The sequence below is a fragment of the Bombus huntii genome, chromosome 9 (assembly GCF_024542735.1).
Source record: "Bombus huntii isolate Logan2020A chromosome 9, iyBomHunt1.1, whole genome shotgun sequence".
In the NCBI taxonomy this organism is placed as follows: Eukaryota; Metazoa; Arthropoda; class Insecta; order Hymenoptera; family Apidae; genus Bombus; species Bombus huntii.
Genome location: NC_066246.1, coordinates 994152 through 1014358, shown reverse-complemented (window position 1 = coordinate 1014358; position 20207 = coordinate 994152). Strand labels below are relative to the sequence as shown.

Genomic DNA, 20207 nt, shown 5'->3' with positions numbered 1-20207 from the left:
GAAATCCGAGCGAAAATATTTGGGCGCCTCGTGCAATTGGCCGCGACTCCTTTAAACATTCTCCCGAGAGGAATTTTAATTTTCTTTTTTGCTTGGCTTTTCGTTTCTGTGCTATACGATAGTGGATAATTTGTCTCGTTTAATCATATGGTACGATGCAGCGGATCGAATCTTCTTTTTTCTTTTGTCGATTCTCTGATTTCTCTCTGGATTTTGTGTCAATGGACGAGCAATTTCGTACCCATACTTATGCATAAAATACAGCGTTACAAGACAAGGCTACGCACGCTCAATTATATCTCGATAAATTCCGCGACTAATAGCTAATTACGTACACTGCACGTTTAATTACGCGTTAAACGATTAATTTTACAAATCCACCGAGCCATTTAATTCACCTTCCAACTAACGTCCATTCTCACCCTTCGTTCGCCGCGAATCGAACTAACAAACCCTCGAGAGGAAACTTCTCGAATCGAAGATGACGACCCACGAACGATACGCGAAAAGATTACGTTTCTTCGATGACGAATAGTCGGTATAACAGACGTCTTAAACCACTTAACCGAGGATTTCCAACGGCTCTTTGATGTTTCGCGCACGAGGGTCCGCAGTGATTTTCCACGGGGTTGTATTCTAATTTCACGATGGCAGTGGCGATGGAATTGACCGCGACGCAGGTGGGTCGTTGGCCAAGAGCAAAGACAATTGCCGAGCCGCTCGGGGATCAGCCGCGTCGCGAAAGCGGCTTACCAGGGAGAAAATGAAATTTAATTAACTGGAAACGACGCGGAATCGCCGCTCGTCACGCGGCGCTCGCGTGAGCCACGACGCCTACGCGTCATGGACTAGTATTCTTTCAGCAGTGGCTAAATGTAACTGCAGCTTTTACACGGACGTTATTTTCGTTCGTCCGAGATAAATTAAATATTCGCGTGGGCGATATTGTTGAACATTTTTACTAATTAATTAATCCATTCAACGATGGTCTCTAATTAACGAGATTTCCTCTAACTGGAAAGGAATCAGGAACCGACATTTCAGATGTAAAAAAAAAATGCTCGAAAGAGTAGAAAGGGCAAAACTGCTCTATTAGTTGCGGTAAATGATCGAATTATGCGTCAGACAGTTCCGCGATATCCTTAAATCCATCCCGCTCTCTTCCAAACGATATTTCGTCCACGAAGATTTCTCGTAAAATTTTTTCCTCCGCTATCGACCTGCTATAAAATTTTCTAAAATACAAAATCGGGAAAAAACAACGATACAAAGGGACGTGAAAGCCGGGGGGTCGATCGATGTGTGCGATTTAACGTGAAATGGCCTGCGTCGAGCGCGAGGGACGGCAGGGGCGGAAAAACAAAGGCGGGTGGCGCGGGGACGGCAAGGGTGGTAGGCCGGAGTGAAATCGACGAGGGTTGGGAGAACGGGAAGGCGGATGGGACGCGCGGGTTCGCCAATACAAAAAGGGAACCTGGAGATTATGATCTTCCATTCGTTCGCTCGTTCCAATTATTTTGTCCAATTAAAATATCGATTTTCTCCCCGCTTCCCCTGTCGTGGCTCTGCCTGCGAGTACGTTCGCCTTTTACCGTGTCGTCGTCCTCCCCTTACCCCTTGTCTGCCTCCCCACCCCTTGCATTCTACCCCATGTTCGCAGACAACCCCAGATCAGAGGCGAAAGCGAATTTTTCGGCACCCCACGCCAAATAAATCGACGTTTCTTCTCGTTTCGCGATCGCAAGGTTCGAATTTGTTTTCTCAATGATTTCTTTCGTTCGTTCGATGGGTTTCTTTAAACGAAACGTTCGACGACGTTTCGTGAAAGAACATTTTTATGAAGCGAACCACGATTGGCGGTTCGAAGCGTGGCGGTGTTTACGGCTTTTTAATTATACACGCTTCGAGTGCTTTCAATCGATATCAAAGTCGAACGACCTTATCTTTCGTAGAGGCGACGGACGAAGACCTCGAAGTTTCTGTAGACACCTGGAACGAAACAACTGTATTTCTTTCGACACACTAATTTTTAATTGGATAAATATTTATGAAGTTACACAAGTGATTTTACCTTAGTGTTTGCTCGTACACCGAACAATAAGAAGTGTACACAGCCTTGACGTATTGAATGCTACCGAGGATAAATGGAGCTCGAACGTTTTCTTTTGCCACCCTGCTTATTTGCGTCATTACCATTCGTGACGTTAATAAATTTCGAGTCCATTGATTTTAATACAAATAAATACAAAGATAATATATCCTTTAGAAGTTGGAGATATTCCAAGTGCTCTAAGCAAAATATAAATTATTCGATAATGTTTTAAGGCTTCGCTAAACTTTCCGAGCTTATCGAGAGGCGAAGTGCCCTGATCAGCGTATTCCAATCACTCCGCTAATAGAATTTGTCGAAACGATCAGCCAGGCGAATGTTTTCGAGGGCAAATCAATCACGAGCGTTTCGCGAATCGCAGACCGGCTCTCGGTTTCGTCGTTTTTTACGGGAAGAAATTATCCCTCTAAACGGCTATTAGACACGACCGGCGTGTGGAAGTTCTCTGAGAATAGACGATCTAATTCCGTGAACGGGAGGAAGGGAGGAACGGAGAAAGCTGCGTCGGATGGTGCGAGAGAAAGAGGTGGGGGATGAAGGGCCGGAGGGGTTGGAGACGGACCACCGTGATTGCAATTTTAACGCCAATTTGACTTGAATCTCTTCTGCACGAAAGAAATAGTGTTTTCATGCTCAATATAGCGGCGTGCTAATAATTAACGGCCACGCCGTGCCACTTTGTCGTTTAAACGTAAAGGGTGTCCCAATCGTATCGATTCAGCAAGTTCCACCATATCTTCGAAATATGTACGTAATATTATTCTAAGCTGATATCGAATTATTTTCGTTACCATAATTCTACGTCTTTGGATTTAATTCTATCCACTTGCTATTTCTCGAAGTGCTATATTTTACATTTTATACCCGATGTTCGAAATACGACGTATTCGATTCTCAGCTTATCGAAATTTTCTCTTTCTAACAGACCTGCCCAAATACTCTTACGACGTCGATCCAAACAAAAACGATTCTATTATCCGTCTTTTTTTAAAATTTCGTCTAAAATACGAAACTTCGGGTCTGCCGAAACGCGCATGCACGCGGCAACGGTCCCGGGAAACATCAAGCTCAAAACTAGATGACACACCGTGTACGTGTACCGAGCGGGTCTTGCGGAGCTAGCGGGTGGTCCTCATTATGTCGGCTTCCCCACCGCTCAGCCGTCCTATCTATTTAACGTATCGTTTGCCTTGGTAACTATCCAAATTGGCCCATCCCTCTCTATGCGCTGCCAGCCACCGTCTCTCCCGATCTCACTTGTGCTCTCCTTAATTATTCGGTAGCCGATGTTTAATAACGCCACCGTTGCGCGTTTCTCGCCAGCGCTCTTCGACCCGATCCTTAATAGAAAACACTCGTTTCCTGCGAACGGTGACGTCGAGTCGTTCCTCGATGATCGACTATGCGAAGACCAGGGACGATGTTCCGTTTATAGTTTACAAGGACAATTAACGAGAGAAGATTGGTGAAGAAATCGTTGTTTTGTAGAAATTAAGAGATATTTTATCGAAATTTATACATTTCTGAACATAGGCGAGCATTGAAGGTCTTAAATAGCGATTCGTTTTGTGCACCAAATGTTAGAACGACATTTACGTCGGCTATTTTGTATGTCTCTGCATCTTTGAATTTCTCACAAACGTATAAACACGCGTAAGTCTAATTATGGATTCGGCGGAAATTTCGATAGTATCGTTTCTTCGTTGAAAGCTCTCGTTCGTTCGGCAAACCGTTGGAAGTATTCGCGTCAATCTCGGTTATTCGAGATCCGGCGTTTCCTGTTCCCGCTGCAATTCCATCGAGACAGAATTAATCCATCGTTGCAGGAAGCTTGTACGTGTGTTGGTTTCTTCGGAACCGCGTTTAATTTCAGAATTTCAATAGCCGCGTGATCGACGTGGACCCTGCCACTTCTTGCTACCCACGGTTAACCAGAAGCAGCGTGGTGGTTAAGATATCGATACGAGGCCGATGAATTCGAAAGTCAATGGCCCGTAAACTTTAATGGCTGTTGTTAACGAAAGACATCTCATTTCGCTTTGTTAAATCGTTTTACGATCCCTTTGGCGAAGTCGTGATTTCTTCGTGACCAACTGTCCTGTTGTATCGCAAAGTTTCTAGAAATCTGCAAGTTTTCCCGAGTTTATCGTACACGCCGAAGTCACAACTCTCTGTATTCCAGAATCTAGTCCCGATACAGAGCGGACGAAGCGTTCGTAAATTCAATAAGCTATAACTGACCGATAACGCGCGCGTAAACCGATTTCCCAGCTGGGAACCGCGTTGGAGGCCGATCTGTCCAGGTCGAAACTATGTACAATTACCGTTTTAATCTGCAGTTTCGAGGGCCATAAATATCCGCGGAGCCGCTCATCGACACCGACAAAGAGAACGCGGCAGAGATGCCGGCAGGGAAGTTCGCGCGAGCAAATTTATTGCCGCGGCCGATTCCACGCGGACCAAGCGTCTATGAGCTTTTATTCCGCCGCGGTATCGACAGCCTCGATCGGCGTTCTTCTCTGGTCGCGCAGGGCTTTTCGGCCGAGTCACCGTGACAATTAATCGCCGTCGTGCTTCGTTCCTCCGGTATTCGCGTTTCGAGCAAAAATATAAAGGAGATTTTCCGTGATTTTTAACGTTACTCTGCCTGGCTTTTTGTTTGGCCGATGGTAATCTGTAGATTGAAAACCGTGGAAACAAAGCAAGGCAAGGACGAAGAACCGAAGCGATTTTTACTACGGAGCTTTTCGCCTTTCTAACCGAGTGTATTATCGCGTATTTTACTCGAACATACCGAGATAAACCATTCAAACGTTACCGCAAAACAAATGGATTAATTTAATGAAAACACATTGAGGATAACGTAGTTGCGCTCGGTCTGACCATAATCGGGTTAAATCTACTGTAATGTAATCAAACCGTTCTATGATTTAACCGCGGACTGGCGCCATCTAATATCGAATTTATCCACGTAAATACAATCTACAAATCCACCGTCGCTCCATTTGTGCCAAGGGAAACGATCGCGCCAAAAACGGCCACATCCGATGGAAAAAATACAGCAAGCTTCCTAAAACGTTTTCCTACGGTCCAGTTCTTGCAACGTTACGGAAGACTACGCGGATAGAAGCGAAACGGAATCGTTTCCATCGATCCCTGACGAAGATATCGATCCCCTTTGGCGGGCGGACCAAGTGGCAGCGCGAGACGGCGGAAGTTCGCGCGATGAAATTTACGGCTGCAGCCAATTCCGCGCAAATGGAAGACCATCTATGAGGTTTTATTCGGCCTGGTTATCGCTGCCACCTATCGGCAGGCATTTGTTTTTGCTTATCGGCGGGGCTACGTCAAGCCCGTGTAGGGGGAGGCCACCGTAAATATGACGGACGGATGCGACGATGGGATCTCAGCGGCGTCAGAACAAACGAGCGCCACGGACCCGAGGCCCCGAAAGTCTCGTACTCGGCTCGATCGAGAGGGATGAACGACCAAGAGACCTCCAGCGCCGACAGGGCTCCCGTTCGACTACGAATCGATATACCTGGCTGCGCGAACAAACGAAGTCTAGCAGGAGAAAGGGCTGCTCGAACCAGCACTATCTTCCAGTTCTTTTCTTTCTTCGTCACCCCTTTCTCGCGTCTATGCTCCTCTTATACGCATCTCCGCTCTTCCAAGAGTTTCTCCTCCGTGTTCCTTTATTAGAGCGATTAAGGAATCTGTATTACGCGAACGACGCGCGACGGAGCCGTAGTCGTTCGATTATACCGTTTGATCAGTTGGAGCGTGATCGATCACAGGGAAAGACGGTCGTTACTTCCACCTGAGATTTCGAAACGTCAGAACGTATCAATAACAACGCGATGATCGAAAGCACTCGAGGCGAGCCTGCATTTTTCCACTCTTAATCACCGACCCTAATTGGTCAATTACGCTCATTACCGTCTCCTACGGTAGAGAGGCGAGTCGAACGATAAAATCACTTTTCTCTCTCTCTCTCTCTCTCTCTCTCTCTCTCTCAATCGCTATCTCTATCTCTTTCCTTCGCTCTGCTTCTCTCACCCTCTCTCTCCCTCTCGTCCGCGTGCATCAGCAGAGGAGGTGGTTCCCCACCAGAGAACCGTATCCATGGGTAATCCCTGCCTGCCGTGCCTCCCCTGAAACCGAGCTGGACGTAGTTGCAAGAGAGAAACTTATCCCTGGCAGGGAAAAATCCGCGGGTCTATAGCTCTGGTTCGACTCCGTTTCACGGTAAAGGAACCCGGCCATGGAGGCGGAGCGAGCAGAGCCATGCCCCTTCTGCCGCCTCGAGGCCTCGCCCACTTTTGAATTTCCCCTTTCTCGCATTTTCGTCCCCTCCCCGAACCATCGTTCCTGCTCTGACAACGTCTCTTTTCAAACAACGGCTGGGTCTCCCACTAACCGAGGCGCCTCCACCCGCAAAACGAAAAAGTCCGAACGCCGCAGTCGACGATGGTCAAAGTCAGTCGACACGGAGAGCTCGAGTCGAGTAGAGGCTAGTCCAGGTTAGCTGGCCGGGAGATCCATCGATCCGTCGATCCTCGGCTCACCTGTCAAACGCGTCACGCATCCTTCTTCACGCGTTTCCGTGATTATTCTTGGAAAATTGTCGTCGAGTGTGACTCGAACACCATCGGATAGCTACATATTCGATCGCTTCATCTTCTTCGACGTCGAATCGCGTCGATGAGATTGTGTGGAATCAGTGAGAAAGACATTTCGTCGAATCACAGACATTCGCACTTTATTTCTCCTCTTGCATCGGTGACAAGATAGTCGACAAAGGTATCGGCAAGATGAGAGCATAGAAGATCGAAGAAGATTTGCTCGGAGTGATTCAGTGAAGAGATATAGATTCACAGAGGTGTTCGATCGCGGTCTAAGAATGACAGTACTAAGGATGACCTCCCCGGTGACGCCTCCATCGAGCAGTCCAGGTTCCCACGAGGCCCAGGCGCCCCAGCCGACTTCGAAACCGGTGCATCGATTGAGCTTTTCCGTCGCGGCCTTGTTAGCCGACACTAAAAAGTCGGACTCCTCCAGACAAGAAACGTCCTCCGTATCACCCAGATCGTCACCCTTGGCCTCTTGCTCCCCCGTGAGACAGGAGAACCTGCCAGTCAGTCCGAACTCCGCGTTACAAAAACATCCAGGTGACTACAGATCGAGATACCTGTCGGTGTCTCCGAGCGTCCAGGAACATAGACGGATCGCATACGGCTCCCTGGACGCGAGGACGCTAACCAGGTTTCCCGAGATCGAGGTGGACAGGGTAGAATCCCCCGGTCAACGCTCCAGAACGCTGGATTACGCGGTTCGAAGCTCCACGGACTCCGGATCCACGTCGGAAGTCGCACCAGGTTCCTCGTCTCCCAAAGTCGTCACAGTCGGTCACTCGGATTTCGGTCCTCAATCTCCTAGAAGCAGCTCTCACGAAGCCAGGTCCAGGTGTTCGGAACCGGAAGACATCGAGGAAGAGGACGAGAACAGTCTAGTCGACGTGGAGGACCTACAGCATCAGCATCAGGGAAGCAGTCCGACGCCGGTCAGACCGACTCCAGCGTATATCGGAGGATTTTCCAGTTTGGGAGGCATCTCTGGCATTCCAGCCGGGCTACATCCCGCGGTTTGGGGTGGCGGACATCAGGGTGCAGCGGCAGCAGCAGCCGCCGCCGCCGCCGCCGCTGCCACGGCGAGCTTCTTCCCCTCGCACTTCTCTCATCACGCGCCATTAAACGGTGAGTACCATCCTGAGCGTTTACCTTCTGTTTTTACCCGTTGCACTGTTTTACCAGTGTCGTTTGCCATTTGCTAAACCGACGACAACCGTGTACGGCGCGTCTTTGAACCGCTGGCCGACCGCCAATCGGCTCCGCGTTGCGTTTTTTCCTTTTCGTCGTCCGAGACAAGGCTCGATTGTAAAGTAGCAAGTGTCGCGGAGTAAAGAGAACCGAATGCGATAGTCGCTTGTTCAATGGAGCCGACGGCTTCGACATTCTTCGCTTTCCTCGGTTGTTCGCGGATAAAATTAGTCCCGGTGCAACGGAAGTCCCTCCTCGTGCCTCCGATCTGTCACCGATTCCTTTCCATCTTCTATTTTTGCGTGCACCGAAATTCTGATTGGGACAGTGTTTCGAGGGAGAGCGCCGTGTACAGGGCGTTACAAGACGGTTACACTCTGGCGATTCGGGGCAGATTTGGAAACTTTCGGTATCGTGGAACGGGCTTGATTCGTACATCATCTTAATAGTTTGAAATGAAATTATTTCGTATTTAGTTAAAATAATCGATCGTCGTTTCTCATCGGAGAAAGGCGAGAAAATTTTGTGATACCGTGATTGGGTCGAATTTGGAAGTACGTACAGGCTGTTGCAAGATTCCTACGACGTGTTCTTTCATCGTGGTGGCCTGAAGTTAAAGAGCTTAAGAAAATGTTGAAAATATGGGATTGAAAGATAAGATTTATAGGTTGTGATAAAATGCCGTACGAGGTATCGGAGTAACTTTAAAAATGCTTTAGAGTATGATTCATGGACCCTGACGATATTATACCTCCATAATAAGCGGTTGAATTAACTTGCATTCGGCTAAAAAATCAGATAGGGTATCTATCTACACATGTATACATCTACATACGTCTAATAAATTATCGATGCTATTTAACAAATACCATAAAGCTGGTACGACTCGATCGACGTTAAACCGAGTGAATTAAAATACCGAGAGTGAAAAACGTCAAAGAGAAACGGTCTAATTGATAAATTGAGACACACGATATCGTCACGAGGACGTTATTAGCGATCGAAACATCCGGCTGGAAAGAGGCAGTCACCTAAAATCACCGCAAAAGGAATGCAGTTCTCGGAACGCGCGCGCAGATGACTCGTCGCGATTGAATCATCGTTAACACTAATTATTGAGGTCGCGGCTTGATAATTGCGCGGAGCTCTCGTTAAAGAGGCAATCAAAGTTTTCTCGCTTCGTCAGAGCGCCGCCACGCAGACAGAAAAGAGGGAACAGAGGGCCGGTTCTTGTCGAGCTCGTGGAATCCGGACGACAGACAATAGGCGATTATTACAAAAAGGTGTTGCAACTGCAAATCGTCGTTGATCGAATGGAAAACTACTTTTTCCATCGTCGTTAACCTACTATTTCTCTTTTTCTTTTTTCATTTTGGGATTATCTTGAATTTCCATTAACTGGTTTCTAGAATTTTATGAAATTACAGTTTCTTAGAATTAATCGATTATCGCGCGAACAACAAAGGACGAAAGATCGCGTTCAGTTTTTGTTAGAAATAGTCTTGCAAAATTAGAAACGATATACCAAATATGGTCGTCCTTGATTGAAACATTCTATTTAGCAATTTTTCATTTTTCTTTGCTGTCTTTGCTTTCAACCTTCGAGTAAGGATGCAAACTGTTATGCAAACTGTTACAAAACGACGACCGAATACATATTCTAAATAGAACGAAGAAAGTCAAAGTCGGCACAAAAAGATAATACCTGGCCTGGTTTCTTCGATGTTTAGAAATAACGGATGGAACGTTTTAACTAACAAAGGCAGAATAAATCAACGTATTCCCCTAATATCGATATTAAAGTACGGCAATAAACATAGAAATTAGAAGTAGAAAGATACAATGTTACCTTTAGTACAGGGATTTGCTCTCTCCGTGTCAATTTATAGATCATTGTTGCGCTCAATTGTGGCGCGATTTAGGGCGGCTCGCGAGCGAAGTACAATCGACCATAATCGAGGCTCGGCAAACGAGCCTGGGGGAAGCAGCGTGATTTTGAAATATGGCCTCTTAGAGAGGGTGTTCCTCTGGATTGCGTAACCCTTCAAACTTCGCTACACCGCTCTCTACTTTAACTACCCACCAGAAGGGGTTGAAAACAAGCGTCCCTAATTATTCTCTCCGATATCGATATCAAACAATGTACAAACCCGTATCCTGCTTTCCGTAGAAATAATTTCGAGGAAAAATACCTCGTAAATAAATTAGAAGCAATTGCGCGCGGGAATTAAACCGAACAAACGTCGAGTCGTCTAAATTAATTGCCCCTTCGTTAGAGAAGCTGATTCATTCGGACAGCGAAGATAAATATACTCGATTTCGAGGTACGTTCCTTAGAATTTCGATTTCTAATAAAACGTACGAGAGCACGTTTACGTTCGTTTATCGATCGAGCCGACTAATAAGAGCGCATAGAAATCGTGGCCCACGGAAGCGTTGCGCAACGCGACAAAGAACGCTCGATCGGACGAGCTGAATTTTGCCTCGTCCTTTTCCCGTCGCGATCGTCCTCTTCCCCTCTTACAGATACTCGGGTATCTCCTCGAGACCAGCTAACTATTTCAGTAATTTGCATGAAAATCTATCGAAAGGCTACATTCTTTACCACCGCGTCCGCGTTCGATTCTCAATACCGATTCACGTTCAATTCTATTTTCTTCTTCGTCAATTCCACGCTCTGTAATCGCTTCCACTACGATTGCAAATCTCACTTCGCAATCGCGAATATCCTACAAAGATTCGTTCGAAACATTTTCTACCTCAAATTGAAACAAATATAGCTATTTGTGTCGTTATTTGGATCCCATATTCTACATCCTATATCTCACATTCTGCTACTAATACTCTATCTTTCGTATCCTGTTTCGAAAACAACCTATATAAAAGTAGGATTGCTCGAGCCATTTAAGGACCAACGTTTTAATCAGACTTGGAATGATCGAATTACAGGATATCGTTAATCTTTAAACGATATAATATACCTATAATTATACAGGGTGGTTGGTAACTGGTGGTACAAGCGGAAAGGGGGTGATTCTACGCGAAAAAAGAAGTCGAAAACATAGAACAAAAAATTTTTTTAATTTTTTTTTTAATTTTTCCATCGAGACAACGATCTACAGTGAGATCCGTTATAACGTACCGCACGCGTATCGAGCGAAAATCCAAAGTCGATTTTCTCGAAAACAAAGCCTCGAACGAAAAATTTTTATTCTATATTTTCTATTCTATATATTCTATATTTTCTATTATTCTATATCTTGAGGTTTAGGTGACCATCTTGGGTCATCAGCTGTAAAACACGTGTTCGTTGTAGCAACACTGAAGACCAGAGTTTTCTTATACCAGAGTATAAGGACAACTTGATGAACATAATGCGTCAACAACTAGTAAATACTCGGCGGGTTCGCTAGCTACGCTCGTAAAGGGCGTACGGGGTAGTAAGATGTCGCGAGTTCGAGACCACTCCTGGGCAAGCCAAGGTGGAAAACCAAATATCATCTTAGAAGTATATACAACGGGCAAGTGGGTTTCCCGACCCCCCTTGCCTATAATGTTGTAGTGCTTTCTATGAGTGTTTGGGAAGTACCCCCGGAGATACGGTTTCACTCGTTGCTGAACTACACCTAGGCCCGCCCGTGGGGTTTTAGCCGATAAAAATCCGCCGGATTTCCCCACGTAAAAAAGGGTTTTTTTTTCTTTTTTTTTTTTAATTTTTCCATCGAGACAACGATCTACAGTGAGATCCATTATTACGTACCGCACGCGTATCGAACGAAAATCCAAAGTCGATTTTCTCGAAAACAAAGCCTCGAACGAAAAATTTTTATTCTATATTTTCGACTTCTTTTCTCGCGTAGAATCACTCCCTTTCCGCTTGTACAGCCAGTTACCAACCACCCTGTATATTGTAATATAACTTAATTAAAAATAATGCAATAACGTAAAAACGAAAGAACGAGAAAATATCGTATACCGTAGGTGTAGCAATAGGATTGGGGAAGTTAAAAGGCAAATTATCACGAGTGAAAGGATCGGTCGTTAAAAATTGTTGAAATGCGGAAAGAAGGAATTTGAATATCGTACGATATGCCAATTTCCGTGATCGATCGACGGAATGGAATCGCATCGCGATTTCAAGAGAATCCACCACACCGAATCGTTACGCAACGGTCGACAAAGGATACTCAAGTACGAAACCTTCCCCGTTCTAGATCGTTTCGCGGAATCCTCGGCGTATCTCCGCGAGATCAGCTAATTATTTCGAATGCGCATCCTCGATCGACTGGATTAAAATCGGTTTTCGAGGTTCTCGGGATTTCTGCACGGGTTTTCGGCCGGAAACCGACGGATCCTCGAATACAGAGACTAATTGGGACCCTTGGAGAGTCGTAGCGAGAGAGAGAGAGAGAGAGAGAGGCAGAAAGAAAGGCGAAGTGGGTGGCGAAGGGAGAGGATCGGCGCACAAAGGACGAGTCCTCCTCGTCAGAGTGGTTGTCTTGGAATCGCAAAAGCCTCGTTCGCGAATACCGAAGCGGGAAGGACGCGGATCCGCGCGGAGCAGGGGAAGGAAGGGGAGGTGGAGTCTCGGTCTCTCCGTGGAAAATTTGAAATTCAGAAGCGACGAGAGCAGAACGACGAGAACGATCTTCCTGCCCTTTTGTCTCGTCTCGAGAGATCGCTCGTTTCCAGAGCCGTTCACCTCCGCTCTACAAATCTGTCAATTGTCTCGAGACAAATCTCGGGGAATATAACCGATATGTTTCGACACGAGCCATCCTCCTCTCTCTCCGTTCCTCCTCCAGTTTCTGATAAGATGTTCCGTTGTTTCGTCGCGTTCGATTGTCGTCGACTTGTTGTACCGGTTGCGACAACTGTTGCTTGATTCCGCGACATCGTCGGAGATTTTCGACGGTGATTCCGATGGATTTTCGACCATTGTTTAGGATTCTATACGGTTTGTATACCCGTACGCTCAGACCATTAAAAATTAATCGAGTACTATATATAGACTACCGTTTAATCCATCTACTAGTCCTCGTAGCATAGTCTCGATCGTACAGGATCTGGTTCGACCACCATCCCAGTCCATCAAATAATCGATCAGCAAGCAAAACCACCCAAACCGCCAGACAAGTTTAACAAATGCCGAGTATCGTCGAAACGCGCGAATTTCCGCGCAAAACGCGGTGTACGGCTAAGTGTGCCGGAACATTAACATCGTAATTGTCCGGAGGTGATGTAATCGAGAGGTGTAACCTCGCGTAGAGCGACTCCGGGCGAATTATTCGGGCAAACGGTCGATTATCGGTGTACACCTTTCTTCGTGGGACGATATATCGACGCTAATGAATACAAGCGATAGCGTTAAAGGAGCGATTCGCGGCCGGAATCTTGCGGTCGGCCGGCAAAAAGGTAATGAGGCCAGTTTGCGGCGCCGTTCCGACGGGAAAATTATGAATTGACCCCTAAAAAGTCGCGTTCGCTTTCCTGCCGTGCTCCCCGGATGGATGCAGAACCGGTGGCAAAAACAGGACGTTGCGGTCGGCCGGGGTTCGACTCGGTTCGTTCTAACCCGCGAAACACGTTCCCCACGCTCGTTGCCTTCCTTCTCTCTTCTACTCGGGCTGTGCTCCGGGAGTGACGATGAATGACGACGACGATGGATGATCCTCGAGCGGAACACGCTTTCGGTTGCAGAGAACGGAGAACCGGCCAAGATCAAGTGCAACCTGAGGAAACACAAGCCGAACCGGAAGCCGAGGACGCCTTTCACCACGCAACAATTGCTCGCGCTCGAGAAGAAGTTCACCGAAAGGCAATACCTCAGTGTCGCCGAGAGGGCCGAGTTCTCCTCCTCTCTTCATCTCACCGAAACCCAGGTGACATTCTTTCCATGCTTTTATTTCTTCTTACGTCTGTATCGTATCTTTTGCTTTCCTCTTTTGAAATCGGCGATTACCGGAGACCTACGGTTTCCAAATCTTTATCTCTTTGAAAGAATCGACCAAAGTTTGCCAGACAGCGTTTAACTAGAGATTACTTTTTATTATTTTATCGACGTTGATCGGAGTATCGTATCGGCGAAGTATATTTTACGTAGTACCTGTTACTCCCTGCTGATTAACATTTAGTAATTCTTCCATTATATTTATCTCGTTCAGATTCGAAGCTTCTTCCATTTTGATATTAACGATTCGCAGAATAATAATTTTTGTACTCGCCACATTTTCTACATTCATAACGAAAACATCTGTTATAGTTTTCCTGATTATCTTGTTTTTAGATACTCTAACGATTCTATTCTCTCGACGCAATAAATCCATCGTCTTTCGCGCGTCTGTACCGAAAACTGCAGCTCTCTTCCAACGTTCGTTCTCGACAACGGCATTCTCGCATCGCCTCGCGAACGCAATCCCCTGACTCAGCGTGAGCATTCGCCCTCGCTGTATTCGTGACATCTTACGAGACATACGTAACGTGTTAACACAGGGATCGACTCGAAACTCGGCTCCCCTTTTTCCACATCGACCGGTTCACGAATCAAGAGCGCAGTTTTGAACCGATCTTGGACCGATGTTACCAGATGCAGGGTAATTAGCGCGCGATATTTTCGACGCTGGCGAATAACGCGGAGATTTTATTAATAGACTACAAATTACTCGAAACGCACGATGACCGACCAATTATCTCAGACCGTGGTCTCGCTTTCCACTGTGCCCAAGAGTAGTTTCGCCAGTGCGTTTGTCAACGAGGCAATTCGTCTACTACACTCTATACTTGTTACGGAGACCTACAGCCTCCCGACAAATTTCTTCCGTCTTTGCCGTAGGCTCGTTTAACATCGATACCTTTTCTTTCTTCTCTCGAATTCGATCGAACGCTGTGTAAGTAATATCGATCTGTAACATCCAAATTTCGTTTCTTTCTTCCGCGAGCAAAACGATTTTTCTCTCGTACTTTTCACGAATTTAAGAAATTTTCGAATAATACGAAACGCGACTCATTTGAAAATAATCGTAATCGTAGCGCGATCGAGTAATTGTCAAAAGTTTAAGCATCGTGCGTTTATCGACGATCCAGCAATCGTCAAATCTATCATCTACGTGTAGTACAGTAAATATACGCTTGGGAAGCGACCCGCTTTCATCGTCGTCGCTTATTTACCACGGTAACTACATCGCTGCGTCTTAACTCGCTCTTTTTGCTTAACCATCCCGAGATCGTCCGACCAATCGCTCCGAAACCGCAACGAAAACCGCTGGACAAAATCGTCGAGCCGTTAGGGCTCGGTATAAAGCAGTCACCGAGTAACAAACGCGAACCGGTTCATTGTTGCAGGTGAAGATCTGGTTCCAAAATCGTCGCGCGAAGGCGAAGCGTATGCAGGAAGCGGAGATCGAGAAATTGCGGATGTGTGCGGTCAGGCAGCAGCACACGACGCTGTACGGCTCTCATCCGGGACTCTTGGCCCCGGCTAGTCTGTATCCCGTCGGAATGCTGTCTCATCCCGGTTTAACGCCTCATCATCCGATCTCTCAGCACTCGTCCAGAGAATGAAAGCGACAGGAGGAGCCAGAGACTCGCCACGATCGGTAGTGAACCGACCTGTCCTCGATCCAACGATCGATTCTTCTGCGAAACTGTTTCTGGATCCGTTTGGAACGGAAGGAAGAACGAAGAAAGAACGATTCGAAGGAAGAACGTAGGATCTGTGAGTTTTGAGATGTCAGACAAAAAACGAGAGAAACGGACGAAACTATCGTGAAATAAAATTCACAGAGCATCGAAGAACGGAAGAGAATGATCAACGAGAAGTCAGTCGAACGGATGTCGGCCGGACTCGTGCAAGACGAATCCACGTGTTTCGGTGAGAAAGTGATTCGGAGCGTAGAGAAGTGCTCGATCGCGAGTTAGAAGCATCGACAAGAAGACAATACCTTCGAAGTGAAATACCTTTATGAGAAGTCTAACCAAAGCGGAACGCGTTTCGAGAAGAGAAACACGATTCTGGATGAATTTGTGGACTCTCTCTTCGCGATCGAATCGTTCAAGTAATGAACTTGTCTAGTGAAAGACGACAGAGAGAGAGAGAGAGAGAGAGAGAGAGACCCAAAGAACAAAACGTCACTTCTATGGGGAGCCATAGTGTATCGTGAATTTGTGCCAATATCAGACATGCTCCCGTGTCTTGTACATAGAGTGTAAATAATCGTTCTCCGGTTGAAAGTTTACGTAGCCTTGTAAATAGGATGTTCGCAAGATGAACGATAGTTCTAACCTGCAAGGATCGGTGGATCGAAGCCGCCGAGGCCTGTTTTCCAATTTTGTATAAATGTAAAACCGTCGCCAAGAGAGTAGCAGAGTTTATTTAATAAAACACACAGTATAGAATTAACGCCTGTTGTTCCTAACTTAATTCCTAACCGGTATATCGTCGTCAATCCTTCTTAAGCGAAAAATATCAAGTCCTACGCTTCGACTTTTATAGAACGGTCTAAATTTCGCTGCTCTCCGTTTCACGAATAAATTAACATCGATCGTTGCCTCTAATTGAATTTCAACGGACGAAAAAGCCTATGCTTCCATACATACAACGTCGTTAAATCGATAAAAATGAGAGAATCATGGGCGGATCGCTAATTACAAAAGTCGATGCGACTTTTCAGATAATCGTTCCTATGCATGCCGACGACGATTAGAAAGTAGAAATAAATTGCCGCTGCCAATTAAACGATCTGATGATCTCTGCGACCCGATGATCGATAAATCGAACGAGTTTATTTGGCGGCCGATAGACCATAATCCGCTTTAACGTTCGGATAACGTTCGATTTATGGTCGCATAAATGACAACGGGCTTTTAGAAGCCCGTACGTTCGCGCATAAACCGCCGATCGGTTTTACGGATGCGGAGAGATCGATGTTAGACGGAACGAAGAAATGCCACGAGATCGGAATAGAGGAACGCATGGGAACCGTGCCTGGTTCGGTTAGATTACCGGTCGTTTTTCCACATTTTTCTACGAATTACAGCAGAAAATATCGGGCTGATCGATTTACCGTCGTCCGATCGGTCGAACTCGATTCGTCGTTCGTTACCGGACGCTTTGCGGCGAATTAAAGCTATTCAACCGACAGGAAACTTGTTTAAGCGACGATGAGGCAATCAAAGGAGAAGCTCGAGCAACTTTCTTCGACCTCCTCTAACAAGTTCGGCAATCATCGGCTACTAATCAACTACAATCCTCCCAATTCACACGCAGTCCCCTCTCCTCGGCTCTATAGGCAACGGCGTGAGTCATATTTCACGAAATCACCGTGTATCGTCTTCGATGTCTTCGAATCTTGCCGAAGAAAGATGTTTCTGTTGATTCGATCGTTTATCTAAACCTTCGTCGGATACGGTATTCCTTTTTTATACGATCTCGAATTAATAAAGATTTTTTGTCGAGAATTACGACCTTCTGCGGACGCGGCGAAGAACGTCTTGGAGATTTACTAACTGGACCTTAGACAAAAATTCGAAACGGTCGCTCGGTCTTGACCAGATCGTTTTATTATACATTCTGATAAAAAGTGTCACATCTATCTCCTCAACTTCACATTCGGTGGATACTTTTTGATCGTATCCATATCTTTAGCATTTACCATACTAATCAGCAAAAGCATATGATCCTAAACGGCTTTTAAATACCTGTTCTAAAGATTTCCATCTGGCGCTGCTTGGTCCATTCGTTACAAAAACCTTTTACAAATTTCTACAAATTTCTTCATTAAGAAGATGCTACTTGGTCGTATCTTCCGCATTTATTACATCAACAAGAGCACCAATTACCGACGACCTTTAACTGTACCTTCCACCTTGGTCTCCCACCTTTCTCTCCTTATCGACAGAAATCTTTCTCCGAATTTCATCTTTAAGAAACTTGCCATCACTGCGTCACATGCTTCTTATCCAGCCTATCGCGAGAAGAACGTACGCGTCTCGCGTCTCTCCGTCTCATCGACAAAAATATTCTCCAAATTTCCACGAGCTTCGTCCTTTCCGGTGAAATTGCTCTTGCGATACGCCCACGCGGACACAGAGGTCGTAAAGTAGAAACTTAAAAGAAGCTCACGACCGGGAGCAGCGGTCCGGACACGGGGTACGTTCCACGGGCACGAAGTTCCGATGGCAATCTTCGTGGGGTGAACACGTCTCCCTTTACCCCGTCGTTCCCTCTTCTTTCCACGGTGTCCAACTGGTGGCACTCTCGCGTCCCGGCGATTACGTCGCGACGATTACGCGGTAGCCGAGAATGGCGTCTCTGTGCGTACATGTCGCGGGAATAAATTAGCCGTGGCAATTAGTTTCGGAATCGACCCGCCCCGGGCGGCCGGCGCCACCATCTTGATTGCACCCGTGGAGAACCTTTAAAGACAGTAGCCAGCACTGTTTGCCGAAAGGCTCGAGAGCGTCGTTCGCGCGGCCTAATTAGCGATGCCCACCGAGATATCGCCGACGTACGCTAATAATACCGAGCATAAATATTCCGAATTTTTTCGTCTGGTGGCCCGTCCGCTCCTCCATCCTCTACCGCCACCCCTTCCTCCTCTTCCTTTTTCTCTTCTTCGTATTCTCTCCTCTTTCTACGATCTTTTCTACGGTCCTCCTATCCTTCGGTTTGGTGTTCGCTAATTTCTTATTGTCGCTGTCTTATCAGTTAGACGATAAGTCTTTCCACTTTTTTTCTTTTTTTTTTTCTTTTTTAAGTGGATGACCTTTCTTCGGTGCACTGAAAATCGACAGGCTGAAAATCGTGGTATTGCGAAGCAAGATTTTGAGAATACGAGTTTAGTCACGTATTTCGGTTCTTTCGAGCATCGTTGCTTCGATCTAACGATTTGAAAAAACACAATGTACCTCGAACGACGATAAACGTACGATTCAGCGTGATGAAAAGTAATATCGAACAGACTTACACGGTTGTAATTTTCTGGCCAAGTAGATGTGGTTCGTTTTGTGTTTGTGTGGTAGCCGAAGTTTATTTGGATCTTGTTCCTTGGATTTTCTTCGTGTACGAACAAGTATGGAAAGCGAAAGTGGAGATGTGGGCTTGTTCCGTGTAGATATCGCGTGGGTTTCGTCGACTAGTTAGCGCCAGTTTAAAAACATACTAATTGCTCGTCCGGTTGTTAGTTCGATCTCTCCGTTCCTTTCTCGACCAGCATCCTTCGTCATAAGCTGTTTTCGACCGTCAGTTTCCTTGGTGTAATTTCCCTTTTAGCGACGCCCCAATGGGAAATCTTCACCCTTATCCATAGGATGTTGAACGCGTGCTTTCGCCTTTAATCGAATAATTAAACACTTCCGTCGATTCTTCGAAGTTGAACGAATCTAACTTAGATAAATTGTATTAACTCCGACGAATATCAGGCTTGTTCTACGACGATTTTATCAGTGTACAAGAATCTAGAAAACGAAATTGGCTGTCGTCAAAGAACAGAAACGATCTAAAGCAAAGTAAATCAGGTTAATTAGATCGAAAGGATGTCAAGCAACTTAACTTGTATCAAGATAATTTATAACTTAATTTGAAGTCACGAATCAATTTAGGGTCGTAGAAATTTGGAGAGATTTCAAATCAACTGATAAGTCCGCGCTGTCGAAGACGGACTGTTTTTCGACGGAAACTTAAGATGCGACTTAATCAATCCGAACAGAGGCTGAAAACGTTGGAAAATCCCACTTCAATTCAAGTTCTATGAAAATCGACCACAGGACGATACACAACGAGTTAAACTCTGCGAAAGAGGTTTCAAGTTGTTTGAAATCAAGTTTCTAGAATCGAAACGACCGAACTAGCCCGAACGAAACTCAAAGCATTGAAAAATGCCAAACTCTGAACTCGAGTCGCTCTAGCGAAGTTAAGATCGAGCGTAGAAACTCGAAATGATTTTTCGTATTACTAAATAACAAACTCACAGTGTTCGAGAGGTTTCAAATTCCTCGAGCTCGACTTGCTCCAATCTGAATAAGATCGAAAACGCTGAGAGATTTCAAAACCTCGCATTTGCCACCTCCTACAAATCAGGAATCGTCCGCTGCACGAAGGAGAAACACGCGTGTCCGTTGGTATCGCTGCGTCGTTATCGGAACTGCTCCGCTTCCAGCGACTCGACTCCCGCTTTCCGCTCGGTACGCTTGAATTTTAATCGCGTAATTAGTCGCCGGTCACCAGGCGACCGTTCGCCTCTTCGCCGGTTCTTTTGCTCACTGTTTCATGTACAGAGATA

General features: G+C 46.0%; 1 protein-coding gene across 1 annotated transcript; it reads left to right on the top strand.

Annotated features, from left to right (window-relative positions):
• The first annotated feature begins 373 nt into the window (after positions 1–373).
• LOC126869143 (homeobox protein MSX-1-like) lies at positions 374–16346 on the top strand. The gene is made up of 3 exons (XM_050625321.1): positions 374–7866; positions 13630–13811; positions 15271–16346. The coding sequence occupies exons 1-3, from the start codon at positions 7014–7016 to the stop codon at positions 15487–15489; spliced, it is 1254 nt and encodes a 417-aa protein (XP_050481278.1). The 5' UTR covers positions 374–7013; the 3' UTR covers positions 15490–16346.
• Positions 16347–20207: the final 3861 nt, after the last annotated feature.

Excerpts from the sequence above, each read along its gene's own strand:
- LOC126869143 (XM_050625321.1), top strand. The coding sequence starts at position 7,014 with ATGACAGTACTAAGGATGACCTCCCCGGTGACGCCTCCATCGAGCAGT. Across the intron at positions 7,867-13,629 it reads TCATCACGCGCCATTAAACG|AGAACGGAGAACCGGCCAAG; the intron begins GTGAGTACCATC and ends TTTCGGTTGCAG. Across the intron at positions 13,812-15,270 it reads TTCATCTCACCGAAACCCAG|GTGAAGATCTGGTTCCAAAA; the intron begins GTGACATTCTTT and ends TCATTGTTGCAG.